We start from the raw sequence: 13137 nt of genomic DNA, 5'->3' as shown, positions 1-13137 counted from the left end.
TTAATTGCACCTGCTTCTATAGATTTTTACTTTTTTGTCATTATTTGTTGCACCTGTTTTAGATGAAACCACATTTCTGAGAAAGTGACCACAAAAAAGGCCAGTGCTCTGTATTGTAAAGTGTTGCTTCCTTACATGCAAATGAAAAGCATAGTTGGCACTTTTGTACACACTATTTCCCTAATCACATTAAATTAATTTGCCAGTGAATTTAAAAAAATATATCTCTAAAAAACTAGGACTAGAAGAAGAATCTGTGGCGTAAACCTCATCAGGGAAAGAAATGTGCCCTGTTTACTATTGACATTGCAACAATTACCCAACAACTGCCTTGTGCCAAGATGTCACAACACATCCCACAGCAGGAGATATCCAAGTCAGCTCAGAGATTAATTGAAGATACAAGTGAGGCTTACACAATATTAGGCTGTAGGTTACCTCGTTATGGTGAAGCAGAGTATATGAGAAGGTGCAGACCATTGCAGAAGTTTTCATGCCTTGGAACTTTTCTCGTTTTGTAACTTTACAACTAAGGATTTCATAGAGATTTAAGTTGATAAACCAACACATGTAGCTGCTTTAACATTTTTAGAAATCTAAATCTGGAAAATGTTCTGTTTCCACTGCAAATACAATTGCAGGTGTTTTGAAATATGTCTAAGTTATATATTGCTGCAGACAACTAATTGTAACCTAACCGGGCCATTTTAACACATAAATATGCTTTAATCCAAAACTATTCCATCGTACCTCAGGGTGTGGTTTTCCACTCCAGTGTCAAGGCTCTAGCAGTCTTTCTACCAGTGTTGCTCTATATTTAGCTCCATCTATCTTCCCAAATCCTCTCACCATATTTCATGACTTTCTCCTGCCCATAATTCTCAGTGGGGATGATGTGTTTATAATGATTTGCAGCGTTAGTTCCCACCATACTCAGAGTTTTGTATGTAGGCAGAAACAAAGTTTGGTCCAAGCTGGCCATAACACCTTCTTCCATGTGTTTGTTGTGTCCGCTGCATGGTTTGTGGCAAACTGCAAACTGGATTTCTTATGATTTTGTTTTAAAATGTGACTTTTATCTTTTCCATTTTCCAAACTGTAAAATGATTGACTCATAGTTGTCCAAACATAAGATTCTCCCACATAAGCTGTGGATGTTTGCAGCTCCTCCAGTGTCACCATTAGTCTTTTGGCTGCTTCTCTGCTCAGTGTTCTGCTCAGTGTTGAGGGGTTTTACATATAATCATCGCTTTTTTCCTCTCTTTATTAAGGAAGTTCAGAACTAGTTCAGAACTAAGCAGTCTTTGAGTAAAATTCTAACAAATCTGACTACATCGCTGTAAGCCCACATACAGAAAGAGCAGGGTAACCGCAGAGGTCTCAAAGCAGTCAGTCGTAAAACCCAAAATTCAGATAGGACCTCAAACCCCCCACATTGAGCAGCAATTGGAGAAATCATTTAAAGGAATGTACCCTGTTTACTATTGACATTGCAACAATTACCCAAGCATATGTGTGTGTAATTAGATAAGGCAGCCAGTTGTTCTCTAATGCGGCAAATCAAATTAACTAAAGATGCCACATTGATTTCTTTGTGTTGCCTAAATTATTCATCTTCACTTGCAGTGAACTAGTCAGCCAGCCACCAGAGAGCTTTTTTAACTCCACTGCACCACTACACGCTTACTGCCTGCATTCAATGATTGTACAGTATTGCGAAATCTTTCCAAGTACCTTTTGCAAGAAATTTTCAGATTTTATTTAACAAACCGGCTAATTTACTCTCTAGATGAAAACGGGTTTGCCATGTTATGGAAAGTACAGAAATCCCATCAATGGCGGCAGCTCTGACCTCCATTACTGCTGTCGTATTTGTGTGAGAACGAGGGGGAGGGGAGCGACACTGATGTAAGAATTCATGAGGCGCTCAGGCTGCAGACAACCTCATCTCAAGCTGCTCCATTGACATCCTGTTCCCTGGCATGTTGCGCTTAGGGAGATCAATATGACCTTACATCCACCTCACGCTCCTTTGAAACTTAATTACTGATATTCAGCTACAAAGTCATCATAGTCTGGCTGTCAATATTCATTGGGGATCATTACGGTCCTAATAAAAGAGGTTATTTACGGGCTGCTCTGCTGACACCAGCCCAGGTCCAGGAATCCAGCTCCAGCCATCTCAATTTGCTTTGCCTCTCTCTCTCCCTCTCCCAGAAGCACTGACCTGAAAAATAAAAATTGACAGCAGAGAAACAAACAGGAGAGAAGATGGAGGGTGAATTCTTCGGGCATGTCTTTTAATTCTCCTAGCTATATTTGGAGGTTTTTCCAACCTGATCCAAATAAAAAAAAGAGGAAAAAAGTAACCATATCCCAAAATCCCTAACTAAATTTTAACTTTGGTTACCATCAACGTTGCACACCAAACCACTAAGGAATATTTTATAACATTTTAAAAAATGGCAGATTCTTGCTTTTCATTCCTCAAGCAGCTGGGCATTGTGTTTTTCAAGGCCATTCAGCTATGATTCACGCTCCTCCACAGAAAGCAATTTAATCCGCAGCAAAAGCAATATACAGCGCTGCCGAGGTCCCAATCCTGACATTGTACGCCAACAAAGAGCTGTGTGATTGTTGGAGTTTGCTATATGTTAATTCATTCGATAAATCAATAGCTTCACTGTAATTGAAGTAGTTTGCTGTTTGACGCAACATGTTGAAAAGTGAAAGGCGGAACAGTGAACCCTGTGGATCAAATGAAGTACTGCATCCTCCTCTAGAACTATCCATACACAAACACGCATGCTAAAACGCACACACACATGCACGCATGCTAAAACGCACACACACACACAAGCATGACTGCACACTTCCCTTTGGTGTCTTGATTAATATGGTCTGCTTTACATCAGTGCACTGGATGCCAGTATACACTGCAATGTCTTCCGTGAGCAATTAGCAGAGAGGCTCCACCAGCATTGGATTATCCACAACAAAATGCCTCCTGACGCGCGCCGTAAAGCCTTCTGACTTATTCATATGCATTTACTTTTAAAAGCCTCTGGCCTGCTTTTAAAGGCTGGGCTGCCTCAGAATTGAAATAAGATCAACATCTGGGAAGAAAAAGAGATGGGAGATGAGACATGCAGGCATAATAGGTCTGCAAAGAGGTAGCTGAAAGGAGAGAGACAGAAGGGGAAGAAAGTTTGGAAATGATATTGGTGTCAATTCCTCCTGCAGCAAAGACACCTGGACGAGATCTTAACTGCATTTCGTTGATGCAGGTTTTTGCTTTTTAGTTTAGAAAGTTCTCCACTTGTTGCCACAATTATGGCAAAGCCTATAGATTTGTCAAAATATAGGCTCTGGCTCATAGTGATACGCTTTTTTAAAATTATTATTTGCATTTTGTCCCTCTAGCCCTGAATATCATTAATATTTAAATCCACTGTCAGAATCTCATTTTTCTGTGTGCTTCATCTCTTTCTTGTCTCCAGGGACCCCAACAAACCAGTTCCCCAAGACACCAAGTTCATCCACACCAAGGCTAACCGTTTCGAAGAGGTAGCCTGGTCCAAGTACAATCCCCAGGACCAGCTCTATCTGCATATCGGCCTGAAGCCTCGTGTGCGTGACCACTACCGGGCCACCAAAGTGGCCTTCTGGAAACACTTAGTGCCCCATCTCTACAACCTCCATGAACTGTTCCACTACACCTCTACAACCACCAAAGTGCCACCCCCAGAGACCACACCGAAAAGCGTGTCCACCAAGAGGCCCAATGGGAAAAACTGGCCCTTCAATACCAAGCGCCCCCCCATGTCGCCTGCCTACAACAGCGAGGATAAGGAGTCTTGGAACGAGGACGAGGAGACGGGGCCTCTTGTGGTCGACAACCCGAGGGACTATTCCACAGAGCTCAGCGTCACCATTGCGGTGGGAGCCTCGCTGCTGTTCCTCAATGTCCTGGCTTTCGCAGCCCTCTATTACCGCAAGGACAAGCGGCGGCAGGACTCCGGCCATGGGCAGCCCAGCCCACAGCGCCAGACCACCTCCAACGACATTGGTCACCACGCGCCCGAGGAGGAGATCATGTCCTTGCAGATGAACCAGACGCACCATGAGTGCGAGGCGGGGAACAGCAACGAAGGGGCGCTGCGCCTGGCCTCGTTGCCCGACTACACGCTCACACTGCGCCGCTCCCCAGACGACATCCCCCTCATGACGCCCAACACCATCACCATGATTCCCAACTCCCTGGTGGGCATGCCCAACCTCCACCCATACAACACCTTCACAACTGGCTTCAACTCCACCGGCCTGCCGCACTCCCACTCTACCACCCGCGTATAGCTTTAAGGAGGCCGGGTGGGGGCGGCCGGCGCAGGCGGGAGAGAAGGAAGTGGTGGTGGGTTGGCGGAGGAGGAGCAGGAGGATGAATGAATTGAGGAGAGGATTGTGTTTTATAAATATCACAGGCAGGGGAAGGGCTGCGTGGGGGCAGGGGTGGGGAAGGGCAGGAGTGGGATTAAAACGTGCAGAGATTTAACTAGACTTTTACTATGACGAGAGCAGCTGAGAGCTCTCTGTGGATGTCAAGTTGTGCAGAGCTGCCAAAATCAAACTGCTTTCCTTCTCCAGAAAGAGGAGGAGGTGGTCTTTCTGCAGTGTTTTTTGTTTTTTTTTCTAAAATTAATCATTTTAAAAGCCTTTTTAAGCAGACTGAGGAGATATCAACACTTTTTTTTTCTTGAAATCAGAAGAACAAAAAAAAAATCAAAGAGAAGTGCTTTTTATTTCCCCATCCCTTCCTCCTGCGGGAGACATCTAGAATGACGGCCTCCGCGTCAATATTTGCGAATATTTTTAATTGCTTCTTTGTTTTCTTTTTACGTTTCAATGCCTTACTGAGCTCTTTCTTTTCTGTCATTACTTCTCCTCCCTGAGACAATTCAGCGCGGAGTGTGTTACAAAGCAAGATAAGACTCAGAGATGAGAGACTGAATCCAGGATGGGAATCTAGAGGATATGCAGATGTAGAGATTTTAAAACCCATTTTGGGCAACTCTTTTTTTTTCTTTTTTTTTTTTGTTGTTGTTGTTGTTGTGGTTACTTTTTGGTTTACTTCTCTGGTGCGTACCAACACAACAGCCACACAGACAGTGTTATCCTTTTTTTAAACTAGAAATGATTTGTGTGAGACTGTTCTTGCCAAGACATGAGAAGGCGGAGATGAATACTACGTTACTGTGATTGTTTTAAAGAAAAAAAAAGTGCATCTTTTACAGCCAATTTTATCTGTTGAGCTATCTAATTTTATGGTCACAAGGTGTGCACGTGCAAATGCTGCTGTGTGGTGTGTTTGAAATGCATGTGAAAATGATTTTGTATTTGCAGGGTGTAAGAGTGATCATGAGGTTGTGATAAAGAAAGAGAAATGATGTTGTAACTTGCAAATGCAAGAGTTCTTAGGGTGTGTGTGTTTGTATACATGCGTGTGTGTGTGAGAGAGAGAGAGAGACAGGGTGTGTGTTCGTGCACCAGTTTTATTTTACTGTTCTGTTTGTTTTGCATCTTACTGTAGGTGTGGGGAGGGACTGGGGGTTCTGGGAAATGTAGGAAATGAGTACTTTCTCATTTTGGTTCAACACCAGTAGAGTTTTCTGCTGCATCTCTGGGTGTCTGTCTTCGCAACATAGCACTTTTGTTGTTTTAAAAGTTCTATATGTCTAATTTTTGCTTAATGAATACAAAATAAATATATTATTTTATGTCTAAGAGAGAAAAAAAATAGCTAAAGAATCAACTGAACTAACAGACATGATTCCATCGACTTTGTAAGAGTTCCTCTTCAACAGCAGACAGAGGCCTGTTTGCACTGACTAAACCTACATCAGTGCACACTTGTATTTCTTTGAATATATATATAAATATGGGCATACATACATATATGTATAGGGCTTCTATGGAGATATCATCCCCGTTTACGAAACTATTAAAATACAATTCAGACTGAAACGGCTCAGCGTAAAGAACTCCCGTGTAAAGTTGTTGCCATTTGAAACATACCAAGCCCAAAAACATTCATGGTGTCTTTGTAATAGCTCTATATGTATATGTATGTATAAAATATTTAATATTTATTTATGTATACCAGATGCATACATGCTGATTGTGCCATGTGCCAAATTAAACTGTAAAAAATGAAGAATATAAAGTTTCACTAAACTTTTTCCTTTCTTGATCATACTTCCTTTCTTTTTGTGACTTATTATTTCCATTTTTAATGAGTTAAGGAGCTATCCTTGTGGCAACTGCAGGGCTCCCCCCGAAAGGACTTTCTTTTTGCCTCCCTTCTTCCTCTCTGCTGCTCCTTCTCCCTCTCTCCCTTTCTCTTGCTGAAACCTTGGCAACTAAAAACACAGGCTAACAGCTTGGGGCCTATCTGTGTGCATGACTCCAGATTCTACTGTAATTCATGCAAAGTAGTGCTGCAGCAGTGGGAGATTGTAAAAAGATTGCCTTGATGCACTCACACGGCATCCTATTATATGTTAATCTCGTGGAGAAAACTAGAGTTATTGATTCTACGAACAAAACTGACAATTTTCATTTGGTGTCTCCGTGCAACCCCAATTCTCTACGAAGTGCGGTAATGCTACCCGACCAGTAATGCTAGATCAACTTTGGAGTTTTGGTACCATAGAACTCAACATATTTATGAAGTAGGCCATTACGGCTCCCCTTGGTATTTAATGATTGGGAACGCAGCAGAGCGAGAAGTGCAGTCTGGTCAGCTCATCAGTGATGTTGCCGGTAGCAGAGAGGAAGAAAGAAAGGGGGGGTCTATTTGAGGAAAATCATTTGGATATTGATATGACTCATCGTAGTTTTGCTCATTTTGCCTTATATCAAGTTCACTTCCTGATTTGCGCCATCGTACAAAATGAGAAAACTTACTTTTATGTACAGGATCATTTACGAAAATCTCCATGAAGTATACAAGCAATCTAATTACAACAATCCTGCCATAGATTTAAACCCAAACAGTTTAAATAAAATAAAGACTTTTCAATACCTCAGCATTCAACAATGTTGTGTTTTATTGAAATACAGCACTCTGCACATGCATTGACAGTCCTGGCAAAGATGTGTTAACGGTGTGAAAATGAATTCCTCTTTTAATGCAGTGGTACAATCTCCAACAGAAAGAGATAAAATCATTGTTTAATTCTTGTGCATTAATTTTTTTTAGAGGGGCAGAAGGTGTTAAATTGTTATGATTTTTTTTAACCCTTTAAAATTACTACAAAATAAGTATAGCTGAAATATTGTACAACTGTGGAACTACTACGTCACAACCCAAATCATCAATAGTTCATATTAAAACAGAAAGGACAAGACGCTGCATTAGCATCCGACTTCACAACACTAAAAACCAAAAATGATCAGTTGAACTCGGATGTACATTTATTGCAAATTATTTAGTCACATGTGCCAACTTAGCAACTTTCATCTAGCTGTCAAGATGCCCAACCCAGAAATTCACGTGTAGAAAAAATATCAGTTGATAAGAAAAAGAGAAAAAGGAAATAATACAGCAAGAGCATCTTGAACATGGCCACTGTAAATGGATTAGTGTGACACTATGCTGGCTCCATCAGAAAATATATCCACCTTTTAAATAGGTCACATCATTACCAAAACCTGTAGAGGGCAATGTAGGTCACCCTACATTTATACTAACTGCCTGTTTTTATAATTATATTTATGGCCCCAGGGCTTACATTTATTACAGGCACATAAATTAAAGATGCAAGATTCTTTTACAACAACACACAATTTATATCTTTAGATTATTGTTTTGAAATATTATGATAGATCAATTTTTCATGATCTTTTCTTTTCTTTGTTTTTTTATTTCTTTATTTTATTATTTTTTTTTTTTTTTGATGGAATGATCCAGGAAAGTAACTCATTAAAACACCAGTTTCTACAGTTCCATCAAACATTGCACCACACTTCAGCTCATTTCAGGTTTTATTAACTTTAGTTTTAACTGGTGTTTCATGGGCAGGTGGCCATAAACAAAGCTCCAAATGTATGCTGCTTTTTAGCACCGTGCTTTAAGGATTTGTGAATCACTAACAAGCTGCCATTTATAATCTTAGTCATTACTGATTGATTATGTGATAGGTGCAGACAATCTGCTGATGAGACTTACTAACTCTGGGTGAAAGCTCCAGAAATTTTTACAGTCAGGGTACCGTTCATTGTGCCTCCTGTCAGCTTTTATTTCTGCACTCATTTTTATGAATGAACATTTTACAACACAGAATGTGAAATAAAGTGGACTCTTTAGATGTGGGAGTAGGTTAACTTCGACTGATTCAAGCACACACAGGGATACATTCTTGCAAAATTTTCACACCACTTTACCACTGAATTACTGTTGCCAATTATAAATTAGATTGAACATGTTAATATGCTTTGATCTTAATGAAGTTGCTCTGACTTTCTGTTTGGGACCATGGTCCTGTTTTCCACTAAATTTGAGCAGTGTCTCTGTCCCAACGGAAGAAAAGCACTAACAGAGATTGCCAGTGTTAGGTACCATGTTGCAGCTCTGGAAAAAAAATAAAGAGCCCAATGCACTGAAAACCTAATGGTTTTCCACCAAATATTGATTTCTGAACTCTTCTTAAGTTAAAACATTAGTATTGCTGTTTCTAAATGACTGTGAACTTGTTTTTTTTTGCGCTTTTTGAGGTCTGAAAGGACTGCATCTTTTTTTGTTATTTTGACCATTTCTTATTTTCTCCAAATAAATACTAAGTTTTTGCTTGGAATTTCAGAGACATGTCAGTAGCTCATAGAATAAAAGAACAATATTCATTTTATTCAATGATATAACTATAAAGAGTAAAATCAGAGACACTCGTGATTTTAAGTGGTCTATTTTTTCCAGAGCTGTATGTGCAAAAACTTCTGCTCTTGTTTACTATGTGGCTAATAGAGCAAATTGCATTTTTTTTTTGTTTGTTTGGTTGTTTTTGGGGTTTTTTTCTTCCATATCCCATTTTATTTTGGACCAAGTGCAAACATATGCCACGTTTTTTTAGATTTTGATTCCCAAACAATTTTGAAGATTCTGTTTTCGGTTCCCTTACTATTAACTTTCTGCTGGCATATCATGTGAAATCTCAATGAAATAATGGATTTTTGAGAATAAGTTACCATAAAATGTGAAACAAAACAGTGAATGCGGTTAAAATTGGGCAGTGGATGTTAGAGAGAACTTTCAAACAAATAAAAAAAACATATGGAAGATTGCCATGATATTTCCAATCTAGCTTTAAAGCAGGGCAAATGCAACAGAGTGCTGGCAGGGGTACACACGATGGCATCTGGGGCAAAGTTTTGGATACATTTCCCTAAGAAGAGCCACATAATTACACAAAACCACTGGGGAAACACTATGAAAACTCCAGCAAGACGAGGTGAGGTCCGACTCGTCCTTTAATGACACCGGGATGTTGAACTAAATCAGCCCAAACGTCAGGTGATATGACCCACCGACAGGAGGAAAACGAGCAGGACTCATTTCCGAACAGTCAAGATCTGTTTGCAGTTCATTGAGTGTGTGTCCACGAAGTGACATCGTTCACGGACGAGCTCGGAATACCCCGATGGGGTTTGTGACTGCCCCGACAGCGGCGAAGACAAACGCATTCTAGGAAATGGATGTGCCAAATTACACAGTGGCACCCGCTGGGACAGAACTGCAGGTGTGGCTGTGGGTTTCTTGCTGAGTGTATGTGTGAAGTTACTGAGAATTTTATTTTCACTGCAGAGAACGTGTTGTTAAGTATGTTTCTTCTCACCTTTTCTCTCCCTTGCTTTCATCGCTTTCCTTTTGTGTCTCATTCGCCTTCATTTTCATTTTCTAAATCTTCTTGATAGAAAATTCAGCTTGTTTTTTTTTCCAGATCTGTTTCTGTCTCAAGCAAACAGGAGCATCATCCTTTAATTTAAACTTTCTTAGTTCCCTAAATGCAAACTTCTCGCTAATTTAGTTTCATTATCTTGAGTTAACATATCTCTGTGGACTAAGAGGTTAATAAACAGCCATCATTAAAAAGCAAGTTACTAAACGATTGCCTGTTTGTTTTAAATGTAGTTGCCTGCCCAGTGAGAAATAGCACTAATTTTAACTTTAGAGCTATAAGTAGACCTCATTTAGACATTGCTCTAATACACTTATAGAAAGGTAAAATATGAGTTGTGCAGCAAGAATTGAAAACACAAAGATAGGACACACATTGTTTGTTTTCCTGTCAGATCAGTTAGGAAATCACAGGACTGGTGATCAAACAGTTGTGAATTTGAGACAGACTGGGGCTGATTTCTTGTTTTTATTCATATTGCTCCGTCTTAGCTAACACAAGTCTGCATTTAGACTTCTACTAAACATCTAAAACCTATTCTAGGCCTGTAATTCTTTCCAACCTTTGGCAGAAAACGGCATAGGAATGGTGAAAACATGGTGATAGCAACATCATTCGTACGAAGCAGGACTTTTTGTTGGTCAACTGTAAAAACATCCTCACAAAACTCATTAAGGTTATAAGGTTATAATGTGACAAAATATGAAATGGTTCAAACGTATTAATACTTGTATAAGGTATAGCATATTCCATTTTTATTCAAATGCAAGCATTTTATCAAATATTTTTGGACATCGCTGCAATCTGCAGACATACATAGGAAATAAACATAACCTTCAGGTCAATGAGTTTAGCATCTGGATTCTTTCAGGGCTGTTGCAAAACAAACACACCTTCATTTTTCTTTGTCCTGCGGAAACAAATAAGGTCTTCCCTGAAAAACACTTAATCTGGATGGCAGCATATGCTGCTCTAAAACCTGAATATATCATTTAGGATTAATTATGCCTCCACAGATGTGCAAGCTTCTCATTCTGCGTTCACTAATGCACCCTATGCCATTGCCAATGCCGGCTTTTGAACTCCGTCCTGTCATAAGTGAGCTTTGGTTGAGAGAAGGCCTTAGTGATCTACACTGAAGAGTTCTGTATGTCAGTCCTATTTGACTCCCTAGAGATAACATTTATTTAGTGCAAATTTTCACCACCATCCTTAGAAACCATCCGCTATAGATGCTTGAATGAATGTAAGTGAATAAGTGCGTACGCTTTTTCCAGAGCTAGGCCTAAACACCTGCTTTCCTGAAGGTGTTTCTATATAATATTCAGTGAAATGTTGGTTTCAGATTATTTGAAATGAAACATTTCCAATGTAGGGGCCAGTGTAATTTTCTGTGCGTTATTGTTTTTATTACATCAACAATTTCCCTCATTTAAATGGAAATTCTGTGCTTTTTTTTACTACCTGAAACTAATTTTCTTACTCCCAAATGCAATGTAATCCTATTGCGATAAAATTGACAAAAAAAAACAAAAAAACACCAGCAACGTGCAATTGGTGATTCATTTTTTCACATCTGTCCTGTCACCAAAAGGCTCTCTAAAAGATTTAGCTTTTTGCAGGTTTTTGGACACTGGAGTACACTAGAACTTGCTAGAAGGGTTAAATCTTTGTATTTTCTTGTGGTCTTTAAACAGGTAAAATATAGATACTTCATAAAAGTAAAGCAAAAACCTTTCATGACATGGTTTAATTGCAGCTTTGGGTGCAACAAACTGAGGCAGTATTGCAAAAATGGAAAAAGACCAAATGTATTGTGCAGTTGAGCAGTAAAAAGAGGCCAGTTTGGCTTTTACAGAAGTCCAATAAACAGGAGTAGTCACCATAGTTCATCTCATACAAGCATTCCCACCTGCCCTGGGCCTAAAGCTGCTTGTCGACTACATAATGATCTGCCCTCTATAAGATAGATGGCCTCAAGATTCCACTGAGGCTGCCGAGACTAAAGCCTGCATGCTGCTGGTGCATTAGGGAAGTAAAGACAGCAGGCAACAAACGTGTTTTATCTCCAGTCTCATCCGTGGAATATGCGGGCAGTATGAAATGCTGATTGATGGCTGATTTTTCTTACTGTCTGTTCCAATTCTGGGAGCAGGACGGGAAAAGACATTTCATAGTAGCATTCAAAATCTCCAGGATCAAATTCCGTTTTTCGTTCACAGCATTACGTTGTCTAACCCTGGGTATTTTTGCAAAGTCGCTCCTTGTCAGCCGAGCCACAAGCCCATCACTATCTTTCAGTTGCATCAGCTGGAGTTCACCATCAGATGGCAGTCCACTAATGCCTCTCTCAGATGTCTGTTGCCGACGACGTAGGAGGGTTGCGTCAGTGGACCTTTAGTGTCAGAACCTGGTAGCGCATGCAGCTCCTTTAGAGACTACAGAGGATGTCAAAAAAATTGTTTTTTTATCTTTTAGATTGCATTACAAATACTTGCAGCGACACCAATATGATCCGGTGTACTAATCCAAGCTACCAGGCATTTCACACATCTTTCAGATCAAATACGTCAAGGATTTAACTTAAATATCGGAGCTTCATTTAGAAAAAAGGAACTTTTTTTCTCATAAAGAATGGAAAACAGCCTTTGAAGTTAAGCCTCTTTTACCCTCTGAGGCAATAAACCACATTTTTCCAGTAAAGATCTAAATGTTAACCCTGCTTAGCTCATTTTAAACATTTTAAGTTGCGTGATATATTTATGGTACATTCTCTTTCCCAGAGCCAGATATGGCTAGGTTTATAACAGGCAGTTGACCTAATAAAAATGCAAAAAGTTTATAATGTCTAAGCCATTCCTTCTCTTTAGAAGACTGGCTGTATTGGCTGTACATATTTTCAGATCATTAAACTAACTTTCAAATCAGACAACGATAGCTAAAGTCAACATAAAACGCAGTTTCATGTTCTCATTCTCAAGAAAGCTATCCAAGACAGCATTTACAAGCTAAACATAACATGTGACAGGGAACAGGGTCTAATATAATGTGCAGAATTGTTTCAATTTATTATGGTTATTGAACAGCATGTTTAAGGTAATGCCATACCATCTCAATTATTTCAGTCTGGGCTTTAACTTGGCCTCAGCAAAACATTCACTGGGATGTTCAGAGCTGGATTTTTTTG

General features: G+C 39.7%; 1 protein-coding gene across 3 annotated transcripts in view; it reads left to right on the top strand.

The window, feature by feature from the left end:
- The window catches only part of nlgn3a (neuroligin 3a), a 181656-nt gene extending 174571 nt beyond the window's left edge, over positions 1–7085 (top strand). For all 3 annotated transcript variants that reach the window (XM_032554859.1, XM_032554858.1, XM_032554860.1), the window contains one exon: positions 3501–7085. In XM_032554859.1, the coding sequence (XP_032410750.1) occupies positions 3501–4356 (856 nt within the window). In that variant the 3' untranslated portion in view covers positions 4357–7085. The remainder of the gene's footprint in view (positions 1–3500) is intronic.
- Positions 7086–13137: the final 6052 nt, after the last annotated feature.

This window comes from Xiphophorus hellerii, chromosome 23, assembly GCF_003331165.1.
Source record: "Xiphophorus hellerii strain 12219 chromosome 23, Xiphophorus_hellerii-4.1, whole genome shotgun sequence".
Lineage (NCBI taxonomy): Eukaryota > Metazoa > Chordata > Actinopteri > Cyprinodontiformes > Poeciliidae > Xiphophorus > Xiphophorus hellerii.
Note: the sequence above shows the minus strand (reverse complement) of the source record. Positions and strands in the feature narration are given on the sequence as shown.